General features: G+C 42.5%; 1 protein-coding gene and 1 long non-coding RNA gene across 2 annotated transcripts; one reads left to right on the top strand and one right to left on the bottom strand.

Moving 5' to 3' along the window:
* Positions 1-543: 543 nt before the first annotated feature.
* Positions 544-18,198, bottom strand: TM4SF20 (transmembrane 4 L six family member 20). Its single transcript, XM_021924434.2, has 4 exons — positions 17,865-18,198; positions 9,734-9,799; positions 4,767-4,918; positions 544-2,421 (listed from the first exon to the last, which is right to left on the bottom strand). Exons 1-4 carry the CDS (start codon positions 18,045-18,047, stop codon positions 2,133-2,135), a joined length of 690 nt encoding a protein of 229 aa, XP_021780126.1. The 5' UTR covers positions 18,048-18,198; the 3' UTR covers positions 544-2,132.
* On the top strand, positions 10,313-21,265 carry LOC116269246. Its single transcript, XR_004176729.1, has 3 exons — positions 10,313-11,083; positions 20,435-20,516; positions 21,218-21,265. It is a non-coding gene; the product is annotated as an uncharacterized LOC116269246 (long non-coding RNA).
* The last annotated feature ends 6,368 nt before the right edge of the window (positions 21,266-27,633 follow it).

The raw sequence follows: 27,633 nt of genomic DNA on the forward strand, positions 1-27,633 counted from the left end.
AACCTAGTTTTCATTAGACGGTTAGGAATAGCCTCTCAGAAAAAGTGGTATCTGTGCTGAAGTCAAAGATAAAGAGTGCTGCCAGAGATAAGGCAGGTGGGGGTAGGAATGGGTCTGGGGGTGGGGAAACAAGGGGCCTTGCTAAGAACTTGAAGAGGAGAGGGCTGATGAACGGGGTTCCTGTGCTCCTAAATGCTTTAGTGATGGACGTACAAACACATGTATGTTACATTATGACAGGAATGATAATAGAGCCTTGGGTAAGTGCTAACTTGGTTTATTGGATCATGAGCACTGGGAAGGCTTCCTCAAGTAGGAGGTATTTAAACTAGGCCTTAAGGATAAGTAAGTATTTGTAGGGGTGTAGGGAGAATGTTTTTATATAGTAAATGTTCAGAAAAAAAGGCTTATAAGCTCTTGATGTTACTAAATCTATTTAGGCAGCTATAATATAGGTACTGCAAATTATTTATAGAATCGTAAGCCCAATGAATATAAACAATTGAAATAAAGTATAGAAATAACATTCAGAAAATTTTAGATTTTTAGCTTTGTTGTTTGACAACATTTTAATGTGATAAATACACTTGTTACCCTGTTTTTTAAAGATTGGCACATATAGAAAATAGCTTTTGAAAGACTTGGGCTTTTCTAGGTATGGCTTTTTAATTAATGAAAAATGTAAACATAGGAAAATAGACGAGTGTAATGAACTGCCATATACCTATCACCTAAATATAACAGTAAACATCTTCCCGTTGCTTTTCATTGAAGTATTTTAAAAACATGTTTTCTCACCAAACATATAAATATACACTTTTTAAAAATGAGGACATTTCTGTATACAAGTTGAGAATCACTAATCCAAAAATTCAAAATCCAAAATGCTCCGAGATCTAAAACTTTTTGAGCCACTAACATAACACCACAAGTGGAAAATTCCACACCTGACCTCATGTGATGAGTTGAAGTAAAAATGCAGTCAAAATTTTGTTTCATGCACAAAGTTATTTAAAATATTGTGTGAAATTACCTTCAGGCCAGGTGTGTAAAGTATGTATGAGACATAAATGAATTTTGTGGTTAGACTTGCATCCCATCCCCAAGATGTCTCATTATTATAGGCAAAATTCCAAACTCCAAAAAAATTTGAACGCCAAAAGACATTCTGATCTTAATCATTTTGGATAAGGGATACTCAGCCTTTATACTATAAAACCAGTATCAGACCTACCAAAAGTAACAATAATTCCGTAATATCATCTGATCCAATTCTTCTACATATTCCCCCCAATTATCTCTGACAAAGTTTACATGTGTTTAGCTGAAATATGCCTCTATTCTCTTAATCTAGAACAGTTTCCTCAAAAATACTTTTATAACGTTTTCTTGTTGGAAAGGGGCCATTCTGTGCCTACTGATCCACTTTTTGGATTTGTCCTAGTGTTCCCTGCAAGCTGAGAATTAGATCTAAAGACTTGATTACATTCAGGTTATATATTTATTCTTTAAAGAAATACAATAAAAAGGACCTGTACTTTGGGTGCGATGGCTCACGCCTGTAATCACAGCACTTTAGGAGGCTAAGGCAGGCAGATCACTTGAGTCCAGGAGTTCGAGACCAGCCTGGGCAACATGGCAACACCCCATCTCTACTAAAAAATACAAAAATTAGCTTGGCATAGTGGCACGTGCCTGTAGTCCCAGCTACTAGGGAGGCTGAGGCGGGAGAATCACCTGAGCCCAGGAAGTTGAGGCTGCAGTGAGCTGAGACAGTACCCCTGTACTCCGGCCTTTTTTGAGAACCTGTCTCAAAAAAAAAAGGTCCTGTACTTTTATTTTCAGGATGACTTCTGTTCCTTCTCATCCTCCCTCTCTTCTCCTTTCGCTACACACAATGAAGAGGTAAAAAATTTGAATAGCACGATACAAAACTAATTGAAAATTCTCTCCACCTTTCCCAAATCAACCACCAATATAGAGTGTTATGCATTTCTATGCTTTCTATAATTTCACAACATGCCTTCTATGTGAAAGGTTGATTTTTTAAATCATCTCAAAGATGACTTGGAAAACAAGTGTACTTCTCAAATTATTCAAACTACTGATACTTCCATTTTATTCCCATTAAACTACACAATTTGACTTCTTCGCTTAGAGACTCCACACAGACAGCCAAGGAAACCAATGACTATCTGACTGAGCCCAAACAGGACCTCCAGAATTCCAACAAGCAATAGACCTAAAAAGACTGAGAAGTGGATAAGCCTGTGTTTGTTTTCTTCAGAATTGAAGTGCAAACTAGATGCTCTCCAGCCACTGGCCATGACGTCGTTGCTGGTGGGGTTTTTGGAGCCAGTGGGAGGTACACAAGAGTCATTGAAAAACCACCGCAAGTTGAAGTCTTCTGGATGAATGTCACTGAAAAGCAAACGATACAAATCAGGTATTCAGAAAAATCACTGACCAAAGGAATGTAGCATTGTGCCCATAAAAGAACTAGTGAGGCCGGGCGCGGTGGCTCACGCCTGTAATCCCAGCACTTTGGGAGGCCGAGACGGGCGGATCACAAGGTCAGGAGATCGAGACCATCCTGACTAACACGGTGAAACCCCGTCTCTACTAAAAATACAAACAAACAAAAAATTAGCCAGGCGCGGTGGCGGCCGCCTGTAGTCCCAGCCACACGGGAGGCTGAGGCAGGAGAATGGCGTGAACCCGGGAGGCGGAGCTTGCAGTGAGTGGAGATCGCGCCACCGCACTCCAGCCTGGGCGACAGAGTGAGACTCCGTCTCAAAAAAAAAAAAAACTAGTGAAACAGAATGTACTTTTGAAATACTGTGCCCAGAAATAACAGATCGGGATTTCTGACCATGTGTCCATATACTCTACTAGTTACAAAACTTCTATTATATAGCCCATCATTTAACAAGCATCTCTGCAGTACATCTCTTAGGTTGAACAGAATGAAACTGCTGTTTTGGGATGTCAGAAATAGTTGAATGTCAACAGTTTTTCGTGGTTCAGCCTATTTTATTTATTCAGGTACTCTTCTAATTGCTAGATATAAAAACGAAGGAGCCTCCCCCGCCACCCTTTAAATGAGCTCAGTTCTTAGTGCAGAACTGCACCTGGAGTCCGCTCTTCAACCAGATGTGCAGTTTTTACTGATTAAAATGTCTGATTAAAGTGATATGTGCCTGTTCCTAACAGGGCTATGAAAAATGAGAAACTTTTAGCCCTAACACGTCTATCCCAAGATAATTTTTTGTTTTGTCTGTTGTAGAGTAAAATTGAATGTTCTTAGGGAGTTTGCATTGCTGGATACCAGCAACTGACATTCACCCTGGGAAAACAACAGTATTTTCAGCACATGAAATGTGAGTGTTTCGTGAAATGTGTAGTAAGCCAAGGATCACTCTCTTGTCACTTTACTAGCCTAGCCCATCTCCCCAACTAGGCTGGGAGTATCTGAGTGCTGCTACCTGCAGAGCTCAGCCTGGTGCCTGGTACACTGTGGGCTGTTGTCGTTCCTTGGGGATTTAATGTGCATAGCATCTGTGGTAGAAATCTTTAACCCTTTACTTCAAGTCTATTAGTAAGGAGACTTTCCTTGGCTTTGTTTGTTTTTGAGACAGTGTCTCCCTCTGTCATCCAAACTGGAGTGCAGTGGCTTGATCTCGGCTTACTGCAACCTCCGCCTCCTGGGTTCCACCAATTCTCCCGCCTCAGCCTCCTGAGTAGCTGGGAGTAGAGGCACGCGCCACCACACCTGGCTAATTTTTGTATTTTTAGTAGTGATGCAGTTTCACCATGTTGGCCAGGCTGGTCTCAAACTCCTGACCTCAAGCGATCCACCCGCCTTGGCCTCCCAAAGTGCTGGGATTATAGGCGTGGCCTTCCTTGGGTTTTGATTCAAAACAAATATGCTACACAAAATTTGAGGGGTTTTTCTTTTGTAATGTAGCAAGGTAAGGGAAAAGGAGAAAAAAAAAACAATTTTTTTTACGTAACTACAAAAGTAAATTCTGGTTATTTGCTAAACTGAGCAGCCTATACAGATAGCTAATGGATTAGTTTTTTTCTTCCAGTTTTTACAAATTGTGTCTAGATTCAGTCACAGAGTGATCTCAAAAGACTAAAATGAGCCACTTATTAAGTACATGTAACTCTCCAGTATTGTTTGTTATTACATGACTTAAATTTTGGCTTCATTCCCATGCATACAGGATATTTATAATATGTCTGTATGAATCCATTGGTTGCTCTGTTCCATTTAGGCCTACAGGCAAGGCTCTGCATTTTATTTATTGTGTTTTTATTAAGTTTTTAAAATTGTAAATGTAATATTTGCTCATGGTTTACAAATTTAATTCAGAAGTGTAGAAAGTAAATGTTCTCTTCACTGTCCGAGGGAGTCCCCTATTTCCATTCTCCATGGATGAAAGTTAAGTTTCTGGTGTATATTTGCATAATTTTTTAATATACATACACATATGTAACTGTAGATTTTTGAAAGAGAAGCATAAGCCATTTGAGATCGGCTAGTCCTTTTAGAGAATATCTAAAAGTCCTTTTAGAGCATTGTAAATCTAAGGATTCCTCCAGTTTTATGTGGGGTTGTGCTAACTGGCGTTAATGTACTAAATTCCTAAGAATCTCTGCCAGCAGTTGCATCAAATAAAAGCATGGCATACAAGTACTGCATTAGTCTAAGCCAACTAGTTCAACTGTGTAAGACAGTAAGCCTGTGAAAATCAACTTACCTGATGTTTTTCAGTGAAAATTCACAATTGGCGGTACTGTTGCCTTGAGAATTACACATGAGAGGACCTTCTAAGAGAGCCTGGATGGATATCAGCATGCAATACACAGCACCAATGACTGTGATTACACTGAAAAGTGATGAAAGAAACATCTGAAAAATAAAATAGAGCCATTTGCACACATTATTACATGTTCCTGATCTGTTTCAAGTTTCAGGAGCATATGCAGTCTTTTTTTAATCCAGTCACCCTAAAATCCTGGATCTTAAGATCACAGTTTGATTAGGTGTGAATGATACAAGAAGGCAGAGGGCAAAGTCTCTGCTATTTGATGACACTCTCTAAAAGATGGTTGGGGCCGGCCGTGGTGGCGCATGCCTGTAATCCCGACATTTTGGGAGGCCAAAGTGGGTGGATCCCCTGAGGTCAGGAGTTCAAGACCATCTTGGCCAACATGGCAAAACCCCCTCTCTACTAAAAATACAAAAAAATTAGCCGGGCTTAGTGGTGGGTGCCCAGCTGCTTGGGAGGCTGAGACAGGAGAATCACTTGAACCTGGGAGGCAGTGATCCGAGATTGCGCCATTGCACTCCAGCCTGGGTGGGTGACAGAACAAGACTCTGTCAAAAAAAAAAACAACACAAACAAACAAAAAAAAACATGCTTTGGCTTGTCACTGTCTCTGAAAAATCTCAACTTTCATGTTCCTGAGCCTCATCTGTTTCTTCTGATCACTGAGATTTAGTTCCTCCCTGTTTTGTGTGCTTCTACTTCATAGAATCTTGACTGGATCTTTTTTTTTTTTTTTTTTTGAGATGGAGTCCCGCTCTGTCGCACGCTCTGTCGCACGGGCTGGAGTGCAGTGGCCCGATCTCAGCTGACTGCAAGCTCCGCCTCCCGGGTTCACGCCATTCTCCTGCCTCAGCCTCCCGAGTAGCTGGGACTACAGGCGCCCGCCACCACGCCCGGCTAGTTTTTTGTATTTTTTAGTAGAGACGGGGTTTCACTGTGTTAGCCAGAATGGTCTTGATCTGCTGACCTCGTGATCCGCCCGTCTCGGCCTCCCAAAGTGCTGGGATTACAGGCTTGAGCCACCGCGCCCGGCCTTGACTGGATCTTAACTACCTTTATCTTCATGCCTGGTCTCTTGGCTCCCAAGTGTTTGGCCCTGATGCTTTAAGTGAATTTGACCCTGATGCTTTAAGTGGCCAGTGGCCAGCATCCTGCAGTGATCAGTCATCAGCATAGAGTTAGAACAGGACTTCCCAACCTCAGCACCAGTGACATTTGCACACTTTGCTATGGGGCCTTTCCTGTGCCGTATAGTATATTTAGCAGCATCCCTGCTTTCTACCTCATAGATGCCAATATCACCCCCCCACACACACCCCTGCCACCTCCAGCCCAGTTCTGACAACCAAAATTGTCTCCAGACATTGCCAAAGATCCTCTTGGGGTGGAGGTGGGTGGGTAAAATAACCCGCCGGTTGAGAACCACTGTGTTACAAAGATCGTACACATCTTTATTTCATGAGTCAGTCATGAGAACAGAAGAAGGCATGGAATTTGGCATAGGAAATGGAATGAAAGTTAGCGTTTGTTTTTCAAAAACTAAGCTCTTAGGCCAGGCACGGTGGCTCGTGCCTGTAATCCCAGCACTTTGGGAGGCCAAGGGGGGCAGATCGCTGGAGCCCAGGACTTCAAGACCAGCCTGGACAACATATTGAGACCCCATCTCTAAAAGAAAAAAAAAAAAAAAAAAAGGAAACTTTTGTATTGTTTCAGTGAAGTTGTTAGTCACTGATGATGATTTCAAAATCAGCAGAAATGAAGTGAGGGAATGCTTTTCCTTTTCCTTTGCGGGAATAATGCAACCCCCCACAGGATTTGTGTGTTGTATTCTTGAGACCTGCCTTTTATGAGTGCAGAATAAGGCGACTACCTATAGAGTTGTGTTGAGGGATGTTGTACTTTACATATATTATTTAATTCTTTTCATAACCCCAAGAGATAGATACTATTATTATTTCCATTTGATGGATGAGAAAATTGTGTATCATGGAGATGGACGAAACTTGTCAGGCTCTCACAGCTGGGAAGCACTTTAATCACTATACTTCTTGCAGCCAAACGTTCACAATGATGGGTTTGGAGTCTACTTCAAATCCTGATTCTTCCATGCTACTGTGACTTGTGCAGTTACTTAAATTTACTCATCAAGAAGTGCCATGATGTTTATTTTTAGCCATCTATTTTATATATATAATATATAATTATATATAAATAAATATATAATATAAATATACTATAATAAACAAATATATGTTATATAAATATATATTATATAAATAATATATAATTATATATAAAATCATACATTTCTATATAACTACATTATATATACATAATTATATATATTATATATACATAATTATATATATATTATATAGAATTTTTTTTTGAGACGGAGCCTTTCTTTGTTTCCCAGGCTAGAGTGCAGTGGCGCTATCTGGGCTCACTGTAACCTCTGCCTCCCGGGTTCAAGAAATTCTCCTGTCTCAGCCTCCCAAGTAGCTGGGATTACAGGTGCCCACCACCACACCTGGCTAATTTTTATTTTTATTTATTTTCTTTTATATTTTTAGTAGAGACAGGGTTTCACCATGTTGGCCAGGCTGGTTTCAAACTCCTGACCTCAAGTGATCCGCCCACCTCAGCCACCCAAAGTGCTGGGATTACAGGCGTGAGCCACCGCGCCTGGTCGTATTATCTTTGAGTTCTCATCACTTGACAAAAGGCCTGACTTTAGAAAGTGATTCCAGGCATCTGTATTTCCCCTAAAGGGGATTCACTTAAATGATTCAGCAAAACCATTTTGTATTCAGAAGCAAAATTAAGAACTGGAAAAAGGGAAGAAGCAAGGAACAGTTAAAACAGGGGACAAGCCTTGGTCAACCCTTTCCTTCCTCCCAAGATGTAGCCTTTGCCACTCGTCTCATGTTTTGGTCTTATCTAGGCTTCAAAGACACCAGGTACGACTTAAACACCAGTTCTTAGAGGATACACCCATAGGAAAAGCCTATGTAAGTGTTTTGATATTTTTGATTTCAGGAATTCAGAAATGTCTCAGGATGTCGAGAATGTTGTGAGCACCATATAGAAAAGATACAAAGTCAAATTCCAAATTGTTATCATTTACAAAGAAAAGTGACAGGGAAGGGAAACTGAAAATTAGTGTTTATTGAATACCTAAAATGTATTCAGAACAAAAATAGACGAACTAATTAGCATAATTATTGTAATCCTAGGTAAATATCAAATGTCAGGAAAAAAAGGGTAATTTTTAAAAATATGAATCTTCCATTATGGATAGAAATATCTGGCTTTTTTTTTTTTAAACAGTGGTTCTAACCCCTGGCCGGATTATCTTGAGTGCTTTTGAAAAATACTGATGCAGAATCTCTGGGGGCCACCCAGGCATTGGTATTTTTTAAATCTCTTGAGATGATTCTAACAGAGTCTTACTCATCTATTGCCCAGGCTGAAGTGCAATGGTGCGATCTTGGCTCACTGCAACCTTTGCCTCCTGGGTTCAAGCGATTCTGCTGCGTCAGCCTCCTGAGTATCTGGGATTACAGGCATGGGCTGCCACGCCCAGCTAATTTTTGTATTTATAGTAGAGACGGGGGTTTCACCATGTTGGCCAGGCTGGTCTCGAATTCCTGACCGCAAGTGATCCTCCCACCTCAGCCTCCCAAAGTGCTGTGAGCCACCGTGCCCGGCCTAATGTTCCCATCCATCTGAGAACCATTGCTTTGAAAGCTCAAACTCGGCCAAGCAGATTTACTGTGACTGCTTGCTTTCAATCTACCTCTTCCACAGGGAACTATGAGAGCCCTTATGTTGCTTGATAGCCATGTTCAGGGCATAAAGATTGTGAATTGTGGGGTGCTCCAGTGGTTTTGGATAAAAATCCACTTACTAGTGTGCTACACTGGCAAATTATTTACTTTCTCTGAGCATCCGTTCCTTCATGAATAAAACACACATCTTACTTTTTCCTACTTAAGGGTTTTGTGAGAGCATATCTGAAGGTGTTCTGAGCAGAGTGACACTCAGGTTAATGAATCTTAATTTACTTTTAACTTCATTACGACTTTATACATAGTGGGTAGGTATTAAATGTTTTGGGGGGAAAAAACCTGGCAGCTCCTTTGATTGAACTGGATAAGGGCAGTTGTCATTCTAATCCCAGCAAACCAGTCTGTCATTGCATGAGAGAACTGAGTCCATTTCCCCTGAGTATTTTATATACGCCACAAAAATATCACACCTGAGTATTATGAAACTGATTGCAGCTGTGGGTGTGACTTATAAATCTCCTTTCTTTGAAAACCTTAAATTGAGGAAAGGACAATCCACCAAAGACTGAGGAAGGGGCAGAAGGCCGACTCTAACTGTTTGTGGGACAAAAAAACCCTTCTCACTTTTTCTATTTCTATATAATCATCCTAAATAGCATGTTTTGGCCAGGCGCAGTGGCTCAGACCTGTAATCCCAACACTTTGGTAGGCTGAGGTGGGCAGATCCCTTGAGGTCAGGAGTTTGAGACCAGCCTGACCAACATGTTGAAACCCCATCTCTACTAAAAATACAAAAATTAGCTGGGGCGTGGTGGTGCGCACCCATAGTCCCAGCTATTCAGGAGGTTGAGGCGGGAGAATTGCTTGATCCCGGGAGGCAGAGGTTGCAGTGAACCAAGATTGCACCACTGCACTCCAGTCTCGGCAACAGAACGAGACCCTGTCTCTAAATAAATAAATAAAAATAGCATGTTTCTAAGGCTGTGGTTCTGTCAACGGAGCCCCACTGTGATTCGATAGACATAAGTGACTCAGTGTGGCTTTGCTTAGATAGCAATAACTGTTTATGCACTTCTGCCTCCATGCCGGCTGCTCCATACTTACCCCAGTTCTGTTGTTGCAGCATGCTCTTTTCCTTGCTGTCAAGGACATTGTTGTTGCTGGAATGGCCTGGAAATGACATCAACAGGAAAGATGAGTATTATTACTTCTCATCAGAAGAAAAAATAGTAATCTTCACCTTCCATTTACCACCGGTTGTGGGAAATCAAGCCTCAAAGAACAAAAAGGGAATTTGGCAATATCCGTGGTTTTGTGAACCTTGTCATCCCACTTTCAACCAGAAAGATTAAAAGTGGTGGCGGGAACGGGGGAATTCAAGACAGCAGTTTTGAAGTCTTCTATCTACATTCTTAGTTCACTCTGAGTCATCTGCAGAGAACTAGATTTTGAATAGATTAGGATGACTTATTTACATATTATTTTTGGAAGAAATGTTTCTGAAAGAATTGGCTGCATCATCCAAACTGTGTTAGTTGTTTGTTTGTTTAAAGAGTAGGGGCCTCATTCTGTTACCCAGGCTGGAGTGCAGTGATACGAGCATAGCTCACTGTAGCCTTAAACTCCTGGGCTCAAATAATCCTCCTGCCTTAGCCTCCTGAGTAGCTAGAACCGCAGGTATAGACCACCACACCTGGCTAATTTTTAAAATATTTTTGTAGAGGCAAGATCTCACTCTGTTGCCCAGACTGGTCCTGAACTCCTGGCCTCAAGAAAACCTCCTGCCTTGTGCCCCTAAAGTGCTTGGACTAAAGATGTGAGCCATCATACCTGGCCCAATTTTCCAGAAATTGTATGAATTATTCTGGCAAACCTGCAGACAAGAAGTTGATGGTTTTGTTTGCCTGGCAGTTGGGAACGAATCATTCTATCACCACCCACTCCCACTAGCCTTTCTTTTCCCAGGATCCCAGCTATCTTGCTGGTTTCCCCAAACTTATATTTGAGAATTATTTGTGGTTCCACGTTCTCCTTTCTCTTCCTATATCCATGATATGCAATGATCTCACTTTATACATTGATGCTCAGACATCTATAGATCGCATTCTGTCTTCAGGGAAATACATGTTGCCAAGGAAAGCTGTAAGAAAGAACACCATGTTCTCAGGACTTGGGTTTCAATTTTTAGTAAGATCTAGGCAGCAGCTATGACTAGAAATTCTTACTGGAAGGAGTTTTGTATCATTGAAGGGTGGAATGTAAATTATTTCCTTCCACTTGAGAAATTTTAGGCATCGGTTTTCTGCCATCTCACCACAGCTGCCCTTGAGTGGTTTTCCTCTCTCCTTCTACTCCCGTTCTCTAACATTTTCCCGAGCTCTGACTACACGCCAGGCACTGTTACAGGCGCTTTACATGCCTTAGTGTATTCCATCCTCATCATAATCCTATCAGGTAGGTGCTATTATTATTCCCATTTTACCAATGAGAAGACTGAGGCATAGAAAGTTTGAGTAATTTGTCTTTCTTAGACAAACGACTCAAATTGTCCTTCTATTTTCTTAGTAGAAGGGTTGGGATTCAAAACTAGTCATTTGGCCGGGCGCGGTGGCTCACGTCTGTAATCCCAGCACTTCAGGATGCCAAGGTGGGTGGATCACGAGGTCAGGAGATCGAGACCATCCTGGCCAACATGAGAAAACCCCGTCTCTACTAAAAATACAAAAATTAGCTGGGCGTGGTGGTGCACACCTGTAGCCCCAGCTGCTCAGGAGGCTGAGGCAGGAGAATCACTTGAACCTGGGAGACAGAGGTTGCAGTTAGCTGAGATCACGCCATTGCACTCCAACCTGGCGACAGAGCGAGACTCCGTCTCAAAACAACAACAAAAACCTAGTCATTTGGGGTGCAGAGCCCAGACGGTTTTTTGTTTTGTTTTTTTGAGACAGGGTCTCACTCTGTCACCCAGGCTGAAGTGCAATGGCATGATCACGGTTCACTGCAGCCTCAGCATCCAGGGCTCAAGAGATCCTCCTACCTCACCCTCCCGAGTTGTTGGGACTACAAGTGCATGCCATCATGCCCCATTATTTTTAATTTATTTTAAGGGGCATTTTTTGTAGAGATGGGGGTTTTGCCATGTTGCCCAGGCTGGTCTCGAACTCCTGCGCTCAAGTGATTGCCTCGGCCTCCTAAAGTGTTGAGATTACAGGTGAGCCTCTGTACTCAGCCGGGTCTCTCAATCCCTATTCCACACTGACTCAAGTCTTACCATTCTCCCCTATTCCTACCTAGAGTTTGTTCATTCTCATCTTCCCTGCTGCCTTCACCCTTGCTCATCTCATTGTCCTTCCAGTTACTCCCTCTCTGATTCATTTATTCAAGGCCACATCCGCCTTTCTTCTTTCAGCACAGGTTTAAAGTTTATGCCTCTTTACAAGGCAGCTTTCCTAACAAACCTCTCTCCATCTGATGATGTATTGCCTCCATGTCACTTTGTGTTGTTATCAAGCTTGCTTACACATTGCCTTGAACACCACCACACTTCTTATTTAGAGGCCACATGTGTATATGGCTGCCCAGCCACCTTGGAGCATAGCTGAAAGCCCAGAAGAAAAGGGAAAAGAAATTCTAGCTCCCAAATAGGTGTCAGTATTCATGCACTAAACATCTTTTATTGTACACATAAGCTATACTGCCTTTTGAGCTTACAGGACAAATCATTTATAACAGGAATTGGCAAACTATGGCCCACCACCTCTTTCTTGTAAATAAAGTTTTATTGGAACACAGTCACATCCATTTATTTACATACTGTCTATGGCTACTTTTGTGCACCAACAGTAGAGTTAAATTGTGTGGAAGAGACCGGGCGCAGTGGCTCATGCCTGTAATCCCAGCACTTTGGGAGGCCAAGGTAGGCGTATCACGAGGTCGGGAGATCGAGACCATCCTGGCCAACATCGTGAAACCCTGTCTCTACTAAAATACAAAAAATTAGCCGGGCTTGGTGGTACGTGCTTGTAGTCCCAGCTACCGGGGAGCCTGAGGCAGAGGAATCACTTCAACCCGGGAGACAGAGGTTGCAGTGAGCCAAGATCGCACCACTGCACTCCAGCCTGGTGACGGAGCAAGACTCCGTCTCAAAAAAAAAAAAAAAATTGTGTGGAAGAGGCTGGTTTGTAAACCTAAAATAGTCAATGAATATTTACAGTTTGCCAGCCACAGATTGAGAAAAATAATGATTCTTTCAAAAGAAAGTGCCAGTGTACTCCAGCCTAGGATGACATAGTGAGACCCTGTCTAAAAAAAAAAAAAAAAATGTGGATTGACATTGCAACTTAAATGGATAAATTGTTCTATTTTCCTTGTTGATGCAAACTGAACTCTGCTAACTTTCATGAAGATAAGTTTATTTGAGAGTTGCTAAATATTTACTTTCATGATTCGCTTACAAAGGGGTTTTGTAAAGGGACAATTACTTACAGTGTATTAGTCACCACCCCACTGACTTCAAGGCGTGTTAACACATCTTTGTAATGCTGTTACTGGTAATTTGACAACTCACTGTGGTTTCAGCCGCTTTCCCATTCAGAGCTATGGAAATTGGAGGGGCTCTTCAGAGGACAGACGCTAAAACTGTGAATGGTGTGTGTGTATGTCTGAATTATATATAAATTTTCCAGATAATCTCCTGCCAAAATGAATAATTATGAGAACACGCTTTCTCATTTCCTAAGCATATTTTGAATGCCTGAGTTTTTGTAAAATTAAATGTCTTGCTAGTCTTTTGTTTTTAAAAAGAAAAGTAATATTGTCCATTTTTTCTTACAGAAACCCGTAATTGTATTTAGTTTTAGAAGTTATATGATTTTACAAATGAAGTACAAAAAAACTTCAGACCATTAAAAATTCTGTGATGAAATTCAGACTTTTGGGGGTCCTCTAAGAAATTGAACATGAGAGTAACACACAAAGTCATAGCTCATTACAAATATCAAAACTATATTTTGCAGCCAGTCATGGTGGCTCATGCCTGTAATTCTGGCACTTTGGGAGGCCAAGACAGAAGGATTGCTTGAACCCAGGAGTGTGACCCCAACCTGGGCAATATAGTGAGACCCTATCTCCAAAAAAAACAACAACAAAAAAAAATGGGACAGAGTCTCACTCTGTCACCTAGACTGGAATGCAGTGGCACAATCTTGGCTCTCTGCAACTTCCACCTCTGGGTTCAAGTGATTCTCCTGCCTCAGCTTCCCGAGTAGCTGGGATTAGAGGCATGCACCACCATGCCCGGCTAATTTTTGTATTTTTTGGTAGAAACGGGTTTCTCTATGTTGGCCAGGCTGGTCTCGAACTCCTGACCTCAGGTGATCCACCTCAGCGTCTCAAGGTGCTGAGATTACAGGCATAAGCCACCACACCTGGCCAAAAAAGGTTTTTAAGATAAGCTGGGCATCATGGTGCATGCCTATAGTCCCAGCTACTTAGGAGGCTGAAGGGGGAGGATCACTTAATCCCAGGAGGTTGAGGCTGCAGTGAGCTGTGCTCACAGCACTGCATTCTAGCCTGGGTGACAGAGCATGACCTTGTCTCAAAAACAATGACCAAAAAAAACAACCCACAAAAGTATATTTTACAAATGTTTGTCATGCATAAAATCTCGCTCTGTTGCCCAGGCTGGAGTGCAGTGGCGTGATCTCAGCTCACCACATGCTCCGCCTCCCAGGTTCATGCCATTCCCCTGCCTCAGCCTCCCGAGTAGCTGGGACTACAGGTGCCCACCACCACGCCTGGCTAATTTTTTGTATTTTTAGTAGAGATGGGGTTTCACCGTGTTAGCCAGGATGATCTTGGTCTCCTGACCTCGTGATCTGCCCACCTCAGCCTCCCAAAGTGCTGGGATTACAGACATGAGCAACTGCGCCCAGCCAACTTTCAACAATTTGTTCTCTATTAAGACTTCAATAACTGACTTTGATGAGTTGCTCTTATCTAATAAGTGAACTCAATGAATAAGCATGATTAAGATCAGGCTCACAATTAACCTTATATAAAATAAAATGGCCTTTCTGTTTATATGTTTTCAAGGAAACATTTTGAGGTCTTTTTAAAAATACTCAAACAAATAACATTTGTATCGGTTTTTCCATTTAAAGTTAAGTACATCACATTTTTACTTAGTCATGGTTTTAGAAGATGAAAAGTTCACCTCCGTTTTAAGTAAGTCATGAAGCCATAAAATGAATATATTTCATGATGTAATCAATAATGAATTCCATAGTTTGTATAATTATCTACTTCCTGCAAAATCCCATTTTTGGTAACAATACTAATTTGAAACACTACAGTAATCTTGGAAAGATTTCAAGAACTATGACCAAAGTGCTTATCACGGGCAGTGATTTCTTCTCTAATAACTTTTTTGTGTGGTTACAAGTATATTGAAAGCTCAATATTTTGAACTAGTGGGTATTTTCATGGATGTTGTAAAGGACATATTAATAAGTCCCTTTGAAGAAGACTTTCTTCCACATTCTGTATCTATCTGAGGATCATGAAAATATACGTGTAGTCTGAACCCTTTTTACCACCCACCTGTTTGCCTGTGGGCTTAGCCTCTGTCTATCAAGTTCATATTGGACTTTTCAAAGAGTTGTCTGCTGCTTTAATGACATTCTATACTACTGAATAATAGAGATAGTCTGATGTGGATATCTTCGATAATACTTGCTGAGGGTGATAAAGTAAAGTTAGCTGTAGAACAAGGAAGTTCAGATTCGCTGAAACTGTTCCACAGGTTTCTGTAATCTTTCTGTGATTCAGTTTCCTGGTCACTTAACTTTATGGATTAATTTATAGATTATGTCTTTCACCTCTGGCAGCCCTGAGACAGGTGTTGAGGACTATGGTACTAGCACTGGTGGAAAAACAGAGTTTTGACGTCAGATGTATCTGGAACTGGGTTTCACATCCATTAGGTGACCTTGTTAACATTCCTAACTTTCTGTGTGCTGGCCTGTAAAATACAAGTGATAATAAACACACACATTATTATAGAGACTAAATGAGATAACAAGGTAATGAATGAACCCAGTAGATGGCCCTTGGCAGATGGCCAATAAATGAAGACTTATGTCCTTCTGTCTGTTTTTCTCTGTCTCTTCTCTCCCTGCCACACCCGCCACCATCCTAAAATGAAGAATACAGGAGACGTAGGTGTGTGTCATCGCCACCTCAGACTCCTTTAATGCTAATACTTTTTTTTTTTTAATCTCATGGGATTTGTGGCAGAGCCAATTTATATCTAATGCTGCATGAGTTATTCTAAGTGGATTGTCTTAACTCAGGAACTTTGAGGAGCTTCATGGAAATTGCTATCGTTAAGTTATGCTCAGCCAGCTGCTCCTGGCTTCTGGTGTAAGCAAATGCAAAAGAGGCTTCTACTACTCAAATAGAGAGACGCCTTCTACAGGGGAGAAAACAGACACACGGATGTATGGTTGCTTCACGCTGTTGAGTTGCAATGTGTTTTCTGTCTCTCAGCCTGGAAGAGAGCATTCATGGCAGTGTGAAGAAATAGCCCAAAACTTTCCAAAAGCTTTTGCTTTAATTAGATCTTTCTACCTAAAGCAGAGGAACAGATTCCTCGTGATGGTAAAGGAAGAGGGTTTTTGTAAATCTGAGGATAAGACCAGCAGCAGTAACTGATCATAATTAAGAATCAGTGATTCAAGTAGAAAACTATGTTCTGAATTTTTTTAAAAATCACCTCCACAGCCACAAAAAAAGGGATGAGATCATGTCCTCTGCAGGGACGTGGATGGAGCTGGAGGCCATTATCCTTAACAAACTAATGCATGAACAGAAAACCAAAAACCGCATGTTCTCACTCATAAGTGGGAGGTAAATGATGAGAACACATGAGCACATAAAAGGGAACAACACACACTGAGACCTGGTGGAGGGTGGAGGGTGGAGGGTGGAGAGTGGGAGGAGGGAGAGGATCAGGCAAAATAAACAATGGGTAGTAGGCTTAATACCTGGGTGATGAAATAATCTGTACAACAAACCCCCAAGACACACGTTTACTTATGTAACAAACCTGCACATGTACCTCTGAACTTAAAAGTTGAAAAAAAGTTAAACTTAAGTCACCTCCGTGTTTTATTATCTCTAAAACACTGATAATGTCAGTCCTTACAGCTTGCTCTCTCTCTCTCTCTCTCTCTCTCTCTCTCTGTCTTACACACACACACATACGTTCATTTATCTGGCACTAACTAACCCCATAGTGACATAACAAACAAAAACACGCCTCTTGGATGCTGAATTATCAACTTCAACATCCACATCCCCATTTTACACATATAGAAACAAAACCATAGGATAAATGATTTGCTTGCAGTGATATATATTGGAGGCAGAAGCATAGCTGAGGTATTCTGCCAGATTTGAAAGCAGTTTTCCCTATACAAATGGGTCCTACCCAGGCCTACTGCACCAGAATTCTCAGGAGAAAATCCGTAAATCTAACTATTGCAAGTGCCTCAGGTGACTCATGTCAGTTACATTCAGGAGTTCCATACAGCACTGCTCTGCTGCAGATTTCAACAAAGGTAGACCTAGTAACAATCATCAAATATTCAACAAGCTCCATGTCCTAGGATCTATGTAATAGCTGAGTCAAAAAGTCCTTGAGACCAGAGACCCAGGATTTTAAGTCCACGTCTCTTAGCCCAACTCCCTTCAGGTACAGGCAATGCAACATTCATGGCTCGTAATTCCCATCATCCAGGCCAGTCATCATACATGGGAATGTTTCTACTCATTCCTATTAAGCAACCTCTCGCTCCTATTGCACTTTCTGTGAATACTTAGAGACTGGTATGGAGCAATGGAAAGTTGAAGGAACTAATTCAGAAAGTCCCGAATTCTAACCATAAAGCTTGGAAGAGCAGCCCTACCTGTGCAGAAATGTGAGAGATAATAACCCAGCCAACTTCTATCAATTTATTTATTTTTTTGCCCAGCTCTCTATCCTATACCACATAGTGTACTTTATTTAAATTACCATTCTTCACTGATGACCAAATAAATTAATGCCATACCACTGCTCCAAATTGTATCATAAGCCAAGACGTAGTTAACTGCAAGACTGAAAGATAGCTTTTAGGATTGTGGTGAAATAGGCAGGCCCTTCTTCACATCAACTCATATGACTGTTACTCACCATCAGACCTGCTCCTATAATTCCTGGGAACCACCACTCAAAGCAAGAGATGGGGTTTTGAGAAGATCGGTCTTCCTCAATTAAGCTGACAATTAGAGGTATCGCATTGAGAACTACTCCTAACAGCAGTAGAACCAGCAGGCTGAATCCATTGCAGGATGTCCATCCCTCGCAGCAGGTCATGGTCACCCCGGCTCAGTTAGAAACGTTGTCAAGGTGGCTATGCTTGCATGGTACTGTGTTGCCTTTTATCCCAATATTCTGGTTAAAATTTAACGCTAATAAAAAATGAATAGTGGAAAGTAGTTCAGAGTCCAATAGGGTAGGACATTATTATGACGACTATGATGGGAAAGGAGAAAATAATTCTATATTATGATGGGGTGAAGGAAGGAAAGCAGAAAAAAAAAATCTATGAGATAAATTTATGCAAGAAGATAGGCTTACGATAAGCTCCTTTAATATACTCCTTTATTAGTATGGCTTCTAAAAAGTAAAACCAGAAATATCCAGCTAAACTATATTTTCCTGTCCTATTGATATTATTACCAGCTATGGAAGTTTCTTTCTTTGAAATCGTTCAACAAGAAAATGAACACATATGAGATGCGGGGAAAAGTATTTTTTCTGCTGCAAATATTAGAGTTTATTTCAAGCTGTATGCTCACATACACTAAATAAAATGTTTATGTCATATTATTTCAGTGTTGCAGACTAATCCATCTGGAGATAGCCCACCTAAGACATGTGAGAGTTTTGGCTAATGCTACCAGACTGAAAGATAGCAATAGGAGAGAGATTGGATGAGGAGGTTATCGTATTTTATTTAAGCCCTTGAACACTTACTTGGCCAGGTACAGTACTACATCTCCAGACTGTGGTTCCACATTGCCTCTCTACAAGCTTGTGAGCTCCTCGAGAAAAGACTATCAGTTGGGATAGGCTTTAAAATACAAAATTTCTGGCCAGCTGCAGTGGCTCACACCTGTAATCCCAGCACTTTGGGAGGCCAAGACAAGAGGATCACCTGAGGTCAAGAGTTGGAGACCAGTCTGGCCAACATGGCAAAACCCCCATCTGTACTAAAAAAACAAAAAGTAGCCAAGCGTGGTGGCACACACCTGTGATCCCAGCTACTTGGGAGGCTGAGGCAGGAGAATCACTTGAACCTGGGAGGTGGAGGTTGCCACGAGCCAAGATTGCATCACTGCACTCCAGCCTGGGCGACAGAGTGAGACTCCGTCTCAAAAAACAAAAACAATACAAAAGTTCTTGCTTGTGCTAACTGACCATCCTGATCTCAATGGGGTCCGTGCTCATGGTAGTTCCTGAAAGACCTAGACTGGCAGAGGCAGCATCTTGATCCAGGCTTCCACAGTTGCAGAGGCAGGGTACAAAAATGTGGTGAGCCGCATACTGGATCTATACGTTTCTGCCCAGAAGCGACCCACATCACTTCTGTTCACATTTCATTGGCCAAAAAAGTCACTCAGTTATGCATGAGTTCAGGTCGGTGGAAAGACAAGCCAATATGTCTAGGAGAAAAGATTGGGATGTTAGGCAGTTCCAATCTCTACAATGCCTTCCTTCTGCTTCTGTGTAATCCCCCGCTCAGCCCAGAGCATAGATTCAGTGAGTGCTGTTGGGAATGGTGAGATAGTGCATGCAGTGGTGCAGTCAGTGTGGGCCAAAAGCTCAGGCGTAGTAGGCTTAGGGAGCAGGGCTCCACTCTGCAGCAGCAGGAGGGCACACAGCCTGGTACAAGGGGCATGCCTGGTAATGGACACCAAAACATTAACTCCAGACTGGGGACCCAGTTACTGGACCCCAGTGAAATGTGAAATCCTTTGTGTGAAAGGATTTGTATGAAAGGATTAAGAATAACCCACCTATGGGCCGGGCATGGTGGCTCACCCCTGTAATCCCAGCATTTTCGGAGGGCGAGGTGGGAGGATCACTTGAGCCCAGGAGTTCGAGACCAGCCTGGCCAATGTGGCGAAACCCTATCTCTACTAAAAATACAAAAAAATTAGCTGGGTGTGGTGGCAGGTGCCTGTAATCCCAGCCACTCGGAAGACTGAGGCAGGAGAATCGCTTGAACCCAGAAGGCAGTGGTTGCAGTGAGCCGAGATTGCACCACTGAACTCCAGCCTGGGCAACAGAGGGAGGCTCCATCTCAAAACAAAAACAAAAAACGCCCATCTATCAACACAACACACAAAACACCGAGAATAACTGAAAGAATACAACTGGGTTAGAGACAGAAGACACTTCCATTGTATGGTTTATGTAGTTCTGCATGGTTGAGATTTCTCCTATAATTATATAATATTCTAAAAATACATATTTTTTCTTTTACAAAAATTAACAACTAAAATGTACCCTCCCACTAAGTCATAAATTATATCATTCTATAACTATATATTATAATATATATTTATTACTGACCTGAATGAGTGGGAGGTGGTAGTTACTTATCTTAGAATGTGAGTTGTGCCATTTCAAATCTTTTTGCTGTCTTCATAAGCTGTTGAATTGAAGAACTGTTTCGGTAATCATTTTATGTGTAGGAAACTGGATCGGTTGGACTCCACCTGACTGTGAGAATCAAGTGTCTGACGTCCAGAGTCTTTGCCATTTGACCAAAACTGAGTAAGTTGCATGCTTTTGCTAGTGGGCATAACATTTCCACTTGGGTTTGGAACTCCTTACGTTTGTGGCTAAAAGGAAGTATCTGAAGAATTCTGTAAAAATGTAGAAATTTAATCTGTATGTTATGAAGGGGAAGATATTTCAGTATAAAGTTGAAAAGAGAATTAGCTTATAACTGAAGAGGAGAATGATGACAACATTTTAGTATCTGCCCAACACACATACCTGTTTCTGTAAAAACAACCCCCCCATAACTTACATGCATAGATCCTCTGTATCCCATTTGTTATGGAACTTTGCTCCCCTGGCCATTGTTGATTGGAATACCAGTAGATACAGAAGCTAAGCTCTTCCAATCTCTCTAGGAGCTTGGAATTGAAACCAAGAGAAACAACGTATTCCCTAGTATGAATGAAATGGGAGGGCACGTGTATCCATTAAGATTAAGCCTAGTTGCACACAAAAAGAAATTTAAAATAAAAATGACTTAAGATAGAAAGTTATTCTCAAAGTCGGGAGGTAAGTACTTGATGTGGTCTGGCCGTGTCCCCACCCAAATTTCATCTTGAATTATAGTTCCCATGATCCCCACATGTCATGGGAGGGACCTGGTGGGAGGCAATTGAATGGGGGTGGTTACCCTTATGCTGCTGTTCTCCTGGCAGTGAGTGAGTTCTCACGAGATCTGATGTTTTTTTAAGGGGCCTTCCCCCTTTTGCTCATTCTTCTCCTTGCTGCTGCCATGTGAAGAAGAACGTGTTTGCTTCCTCTTCCACCATGATTGAAAGGCCTCCATGATTCCCTGAGGCCTCCCCAGTCATGCTGAACTGTGAGTCGATTAAACCTCTTTCGTTTATAAATTACCCAGTCTCAGGTATGTCTTTATTAGCAGCATGGGAACAGACTAACACAGCACTCAGGAGTTGGAGTGGGAGCTCCACTTCCTCAGAGATCCTTTCAGTGCATGGATCCACCATCTCTTTGATCTCTTTATTCTCATGTTCAAAATGTGGCAACCATAGCTCCAACCATTATATCTGCTCTCCACTCAGAAGGATAAAGGAAGAGAAGAAGAAAAAATAATAAAACAAGAAGGATAAAGGAGGAGAAAGGCTCACCCTCTTTCTTTTAAAGAGCCATCTCATTGCCTAGAATACAGCCATGTAGCAGCATAGGAAAGGTAGTATTTATTCCAAGTGATCTGTGCCCAGTTAAAACTGGGGAGAAGAACGAGACCAAGAGTACTGGGTAGGCAACTAGAAGTCGCTACCATATTTAAATTCATGAGCTTAACCAGGCATAGTGGCTCACACCTATAATCCCAGCTACTTGGGAGGCTGAGGTGGGAGGAGTGTTTGAGGCCAGGAGTTCAAGACCAGCTGGGGCAACATAGCAAGACCCCATCCCTACAAAAAAATAAAAATAACAGCCAGGCACAGTGGCTTATGCCTGTAATGGCAGTGATTTGGGAGGCTGAGGTGAGAGAATCATCTGAGGTGAGGAATTTGAGACCAGCCTGGAGACCCCATGTCCACAAAAATATTTAGCCAGGTATAGTGGCATACACCTAAATTCCCACCTACTCAAGAGGCTGAGGTGGAAGGATCGCTTGAACCCAGAAGTTGGAGGTTGTAGTGAGCTATGATCATGCTACTGCACTCCAGCCTGAACAACAGACTGAGACTCTTCTCTAGACAAAGAAAAATAAATAAAAATAATAGAAATACAATACAATACAATGAATTCATGAACTCTGCTGGGAGAGACAGAGAAACCAATCTTTTCAAAAAGAAGGAGGAGGAGAGACAGAGAGGAGAAATACGCAGGAAGAGGAGGTAGGAGGCCACACAGCTTTCGAGGGTGGCAGAGAAAGGGTGACTGTTTGGTTTCTCAATTGTATTTTACATCTTAATTTCTACCCTATGAAAACTGACTGCAGACTCTGTTTTCTGTGAGATGCTCCTATATTATTATCCTTTTATATTGTTTTTAGTGGATTTCTATTTTTCTGCAACCAAAAGAGCTAAAACTAAAAGTTGCTAAAACCAAGGATAGAAAAGTATGCAAATAACTTGTCACATGGCATGCCAAAACAGCAAAAGCCTCGGAGTTCAGAAAAAGGAAGATTCCATCAAGAAGGGCTGGGAGCCAGGATTCCGCACAGCTTTGGAGCGTGGCTAGAATTTGGTATAAAAAGATAGAAGGGCGTTTCATAGACTAGTGTCAGTTAGTTGCAGAAAACTGAAATTCTAGCTATGGAATTGGGAAGAGATGTCATGGGAGAATCATGTGTATAAAATTGCTGGAAGGGCTAGAAAAGCAGGCTCTAGACTTACCTGCAGAAATGCTTCCGGGTCATGACTGCTGAACTGGCCCTGGAAGATGCCACTGTCTCTGCAGTAGCCAAAAAGGCAGGGAAGGCTGGGCACGGTGGCTCACGCCTGTAATCCCAGCACTTTGGGATGCCGAGGTGGGTGGATCACGAGGTTAGGAGTTTGAGACCAGCCTGGTCAACATGGTGAAACCCCATCTCTACAAAAAATACAACAATTGGCCAGGCGTGGTGGCAGATGCCTGTAATCTCAGCTACTTGGGAGGCTGAGGCAGGAGAGTCACTTGAACCTGGGAGGCGGAGGTTGCAGTGAGCCGAGATCATGCCACTGCACTCCAGTCTGGGCAATAAGAGTGAGGCTCTGTTTAAAAAAAAAAAAAAAGACAGGGACATCAAGAAGCCACCTCTGGAACGATTAAGTTCAAGAACACCCCACTATGCCTGCAGTCGAGGAACCATTGCCTCTGTTGTCATGCACACCGCGGGTTAGTGATTGAACACTACAACACTGAATTTACCTCCACCTCCCAGGCTCAAGCGATTCTCCTGCCTCAGCCTCCCGAGTAGCTGGGATTACAGGTACCCGCCACCACGCCCAGCTAATACAAAAATTAGCCGGGAGGAGTGGTGGGTGCCCCGCTGACTACAGCTGCCTCTGCAACTGCTTATTAACTTGTATGACACTATCTGGACCCAGGAATATTGCTGCAGTGCAGAAAACTCAACTCCTCCACCCCAATCTTCCTTATCAGCAGCAACAGATAGAAGGTGGAGGAAAATGACCTTCACCGCGTTTCTGCCTTTTATACCCCTCAGAGGTTGATCTAATTCTTGCAATATCCAGATCCCAGATGCAGAGGATTCTGTGCAATGTAATTTCTAATCATCTCAGCCTCTGCTGTACAGAAAAAAAGCAAATACTAAAGGGACATAGAAATGGCTGTTGAGCAAGAGTTCACCATAGCCATCACTATGATCTCATTTAAATGGTATGGAGAAAACTTTCTCTAGAATATCTAGATCCTTTTTAAATAATCTGAACGATGTTTTTGTGCTTATAACTCTAGAATGACATATAACATTTTAAAAAACAAATTAAAACTACCTGATTAATTCAAATGAGAACAGTGTTAACAGTATTAGAAAAACTTGTGCTTGGCACGGTGGCTCACGCCTGTAATCCCAGCACTTTGGGAGGCCCAGGCAGGTGAATCGCTTGAGCCCAGGAGTTCGAGACCAGCCTGGGCAATGTGGTGAGACCCTGTTTCTACAAAAAAAAAATACAAAAAATTAGCCAAGCATGGTAGCACACACCTGTGGTCCCAGCTACTCGAGAGGCTGAGGTGGGAGAATTGCTTGAGCCTGGGAAGCAGAGGTTGCAGTGAGCCGTAATCACACTACTGCACTCCAATCTGGGTGACAGAGTGAGACGCCATCTCAAAAAGGAAAAAAAAAAGAAAAACTTTTCTTTGAAGAATGATCTGCCGCAGGGACCAGTTTCACTGCTCTAGGGGAAATTCATGTAATACAAATGGGAATTAAACACCCACCAGTTACCTCAGGATATCCCCTTCTAAACACACTGCAGTCAAATCAGCTAGGAGTTTTCCTAGAACATGAGCTTTATATGGTAGACACAGCTAACTGTCCATGAGAAATGTATGCTTTTCTCTTTCATATGACAAGGTTGTTGCTGGGAAATGTCAGTCTAGCTATGGACTGGATAGGACCATGTGATTATTTCCCTTTTTTTTTTTTTTGAGACGGAGTCTTACTCTGTTGCCCAGGCTGGAGTGCAGTGGCACAATCTCGACTCACTGCACAATCTTGACCTCTGCTTCCCAGGTTCAAGCGGTTCTCCTGCCTCAGCCTCCCGAGTAGCTGGGCTTGCAGGCACGTGCCACCATGCGCAGGTAATTTCTTTTCATTTTTTAGTAGAGATGGGGTTTCTCCATGTTGGCCAAGCTGGGCTCGAACTCCTGACCTCAGGTGATCCACCCACCTCGGCCTCCCAAAGTGCTGGGATTACAGGCGCGAGCCACCAACCCTGGCCAGGACCATGTGGTTACTTCCCATCAATGACAAGCTGTGTCACTGTCAAGCCACAGCGCTTAAGAAGCGATGGGCTATCTATTCTTTTCTACCTATAAACTGAGGACCACTAAGCCATCTTAGAAGCCATATCTTGAACATGTCAGTGCTTTCTTCAACCTAGATCCCTAAATGACTGAGTGAAGAATAGCTTCCCGAATCCTCATCCCCTCCTGCCCACCTAAAACTGCTCAGGATCAGTTGACATCAATAAGAAAAGCTTTGTTGTAGCTAACATTACCCTAATAAATTCAGAGTATCCCTTCTCTTTCATCTTACAACCTTCGAAAGTTTGCAACATGTGTTGCCAAACATCAGCTTCATCACACTCACCCCTCCTTCAAAAACGAGCAAAAAAAAATCAAAACAAACACAGTGAAATACAAGATTTTTCTAGTGTTTCCTTTAAATTATATTTAGGAAGATAAGGGAACACTAGAAGCTATAACCAATGTATAGTATACAACGAATATAAGCAGGTATATAAGTACAGAATTTCCACAGATAGTAAATGTTTCAAAAGAATGGAATATATTAGTAATCATTATTTCATCCCAGCGGAGCTCATTAATGTAAACTGTTGAACTTTCATCAGGTAAGCTATGGCCTGTTTTTGTTGCAGGGTGGATTATAACTGATGAATCATATTAGATTAAAGGTGATTGTTTTTTGTGTTAACAGATTTTAATGCCCACTATAGCAAAGGTGTATATATTTAAAAGCATAAGATATGTAAGAGAAATCTTCAGAGCGTGGGGCTGGAGAGCCTGTGAGTGTAGTTCTGTGAACTCAATAGATCTCAGTAGACTCACATGTTGTTAAAACTGAAAAGTTCCTTACTCATTCTTAGTTCAAACTTACTATTTTATAGGTGAATAAGCAAGACTCTGGGAGGCTGCCTGACTTGTGTGTGGCCGACCGCTGTGGCAGAGCATGGACTTGAATTTGGGCTTCTAACTTCTAATCAGGTGTATTTATGTTAAATCACATGGCTGTCTCGCTCTCTCGCTCTCTCTCCTTAGAGAGAGCAAGAGAGCCATGTATGCATATATATTATATTTACTATATATATATATATATATATTTTTTTTTTTTTTTTTTTTCTTTGAGATGGAGTTTTACTCTTGTTGCCCAGGATGGAGTGCAATGGCAAGATCTCAGCTCATTGCAACCTCCGCTTCCTGGGTTCAAGCGATTCTCCTGCCTCAGCCTCCCAAGTAGCTGGGACTACAGGCACTCACCATCATGCCCGGCCAATTTTAGTACTTTTAGTAGAGATGGGGTTTCACCATTTTGGCCAGGCTGGTCTTGAACTTCTGACCTCAAGTGATCCACCCCCTTTGGCTTCTCAAAGTGCTGGAATTACAGGTGTGAGCCACCACGCCTGGCCAACACGACTCAATATTTAGGTGAACCAGAGGAGATGAAAGCACATAAAGTCTACAAATCCAAGCACAGGAATGAGCACCTGCCCAGAGGCCAGGGGCCCGCCTCGCAGCAGCATTGCTTCTGGCAACAGCCCTTCTGCTGGCAACAGCCCTTCCCACAGCCGCAGCCACATGAGCTGCAGGTGTGGCGGCAGCAGCAGATCATGGGTGTGCTACAGCAGCCCCCACAGCAGCCGTGGCAGCAGGGGTAGCAGCTGGAGCAGCAGCCCACCCGGTAGCACCTGCAGGTGGTGCAGCTGCCACAGCCACCACCACAGCCACCGCAGCCACCACCGCAGCCACCACAACCACCACAGCCACCACCGCAGCCACCACAGCCACTGCAGCCACCACCACAGCCACCACCGCAGCCATTGCAGCCACCACCGCAGCCACTGCCACAGCCACCACCGCAGCCACTGCAGCCACCACCACAGCCACCACCACAGCCACCACAGCCACCACAGCCACCACTGCAGCCACTGCAGCCACCACAACCACAGCAACCCATGGTGTCAGCAGAGAGGACTCCAGTGAAGTAAGGAGGGAGGACTCAGGAGACCCAAGGGGAGTCTGATGCCTCCTTCTACTGGGGAAGCCTTTATATACCATCTCTGGCTTGGACTTGACCCAAGCACGTGGCTACTTCCTTGCTGTTTATCTCAGTTCCCTCGGGAGAATTTTATAACACCTGTGCTTTACTTCTTTCTGAGGAACTTTTGACCTCATAAATAGCTTATTTTTGTTCTGATTTCATTTGCTTTAAAGACATTTACAATGGACCTATAAGAATATGAGATACTTTGCTATCATATTTACTTCCTGCACAACCAATAAAAGTCCAGCTCTGAAGCCTTGAGATGAATTGTAATCATTGTTAGAATTGCAACCTCTACCCTTTCCCATTTTTATTCAATGTCATTGCTTATCCTTTAAGATATGGTACAAAGAAATACCTTTGGAAGCGGATGTCTCTACCCATTAGAGGCCCCAAAAGAACATTTCCAAAATCCCCCATTTGCCAGATTCAAGGAGAAGGGTCTGTGGGGCCTTCCCTTCCTGCTTTAGGCTCCCTATTGTCCCTGGTTAATCCTCAGATTTTGCAAAGAAGAGGTAGAGTGAGAGTCAGCTTAAAAATTGGCAAAGGATCTTCAGAATTGAAGACTTTGGGTCACAGGGATGAGACCTGAAGCAGTCGGTGCACTGCAAGCCCTGTGAGAATCTCCATGCATAAATGAGTGTGCCGAGTCGGGCCTGCCCTTGGGCC

This window comes from Papio anubis, chromosome 10, assembly GCF_008728515.1.
Source record: "Papio anubis isolate 15944 chromosome 10, Panubis1.0, whole genome shotgun sequence".
Classification (NCBI taxonomy): Eukaryota; Metazoa; Chordata; class Mammalia; order Primates; family Cercopithecidae; genus Papio; species Papio anubis.

Coding starts and splice junctions, on each gene's coding strand:
- TM4SF20 (XM_021924434.2), bottom strand. CDS start 18,047: ATGACCTGCTGCGAGGGATGGACATCCTGCAATGGATTCAGCCTGCTG. Junction 4,919..9,733: donor GCTGCAACAACAGAACTGGG/GTAAGTATGGAG, acceptor TTTATTTTTCAG/ATGTTTCTTTCATCACTTTT. Junction 2,422..4,766: donor TTTTCACTGAAAAACATCAG/GTAAGTTGATTT, acceptor TTTGCTTTTCAG/TGACATTCATCCAGAAGACT.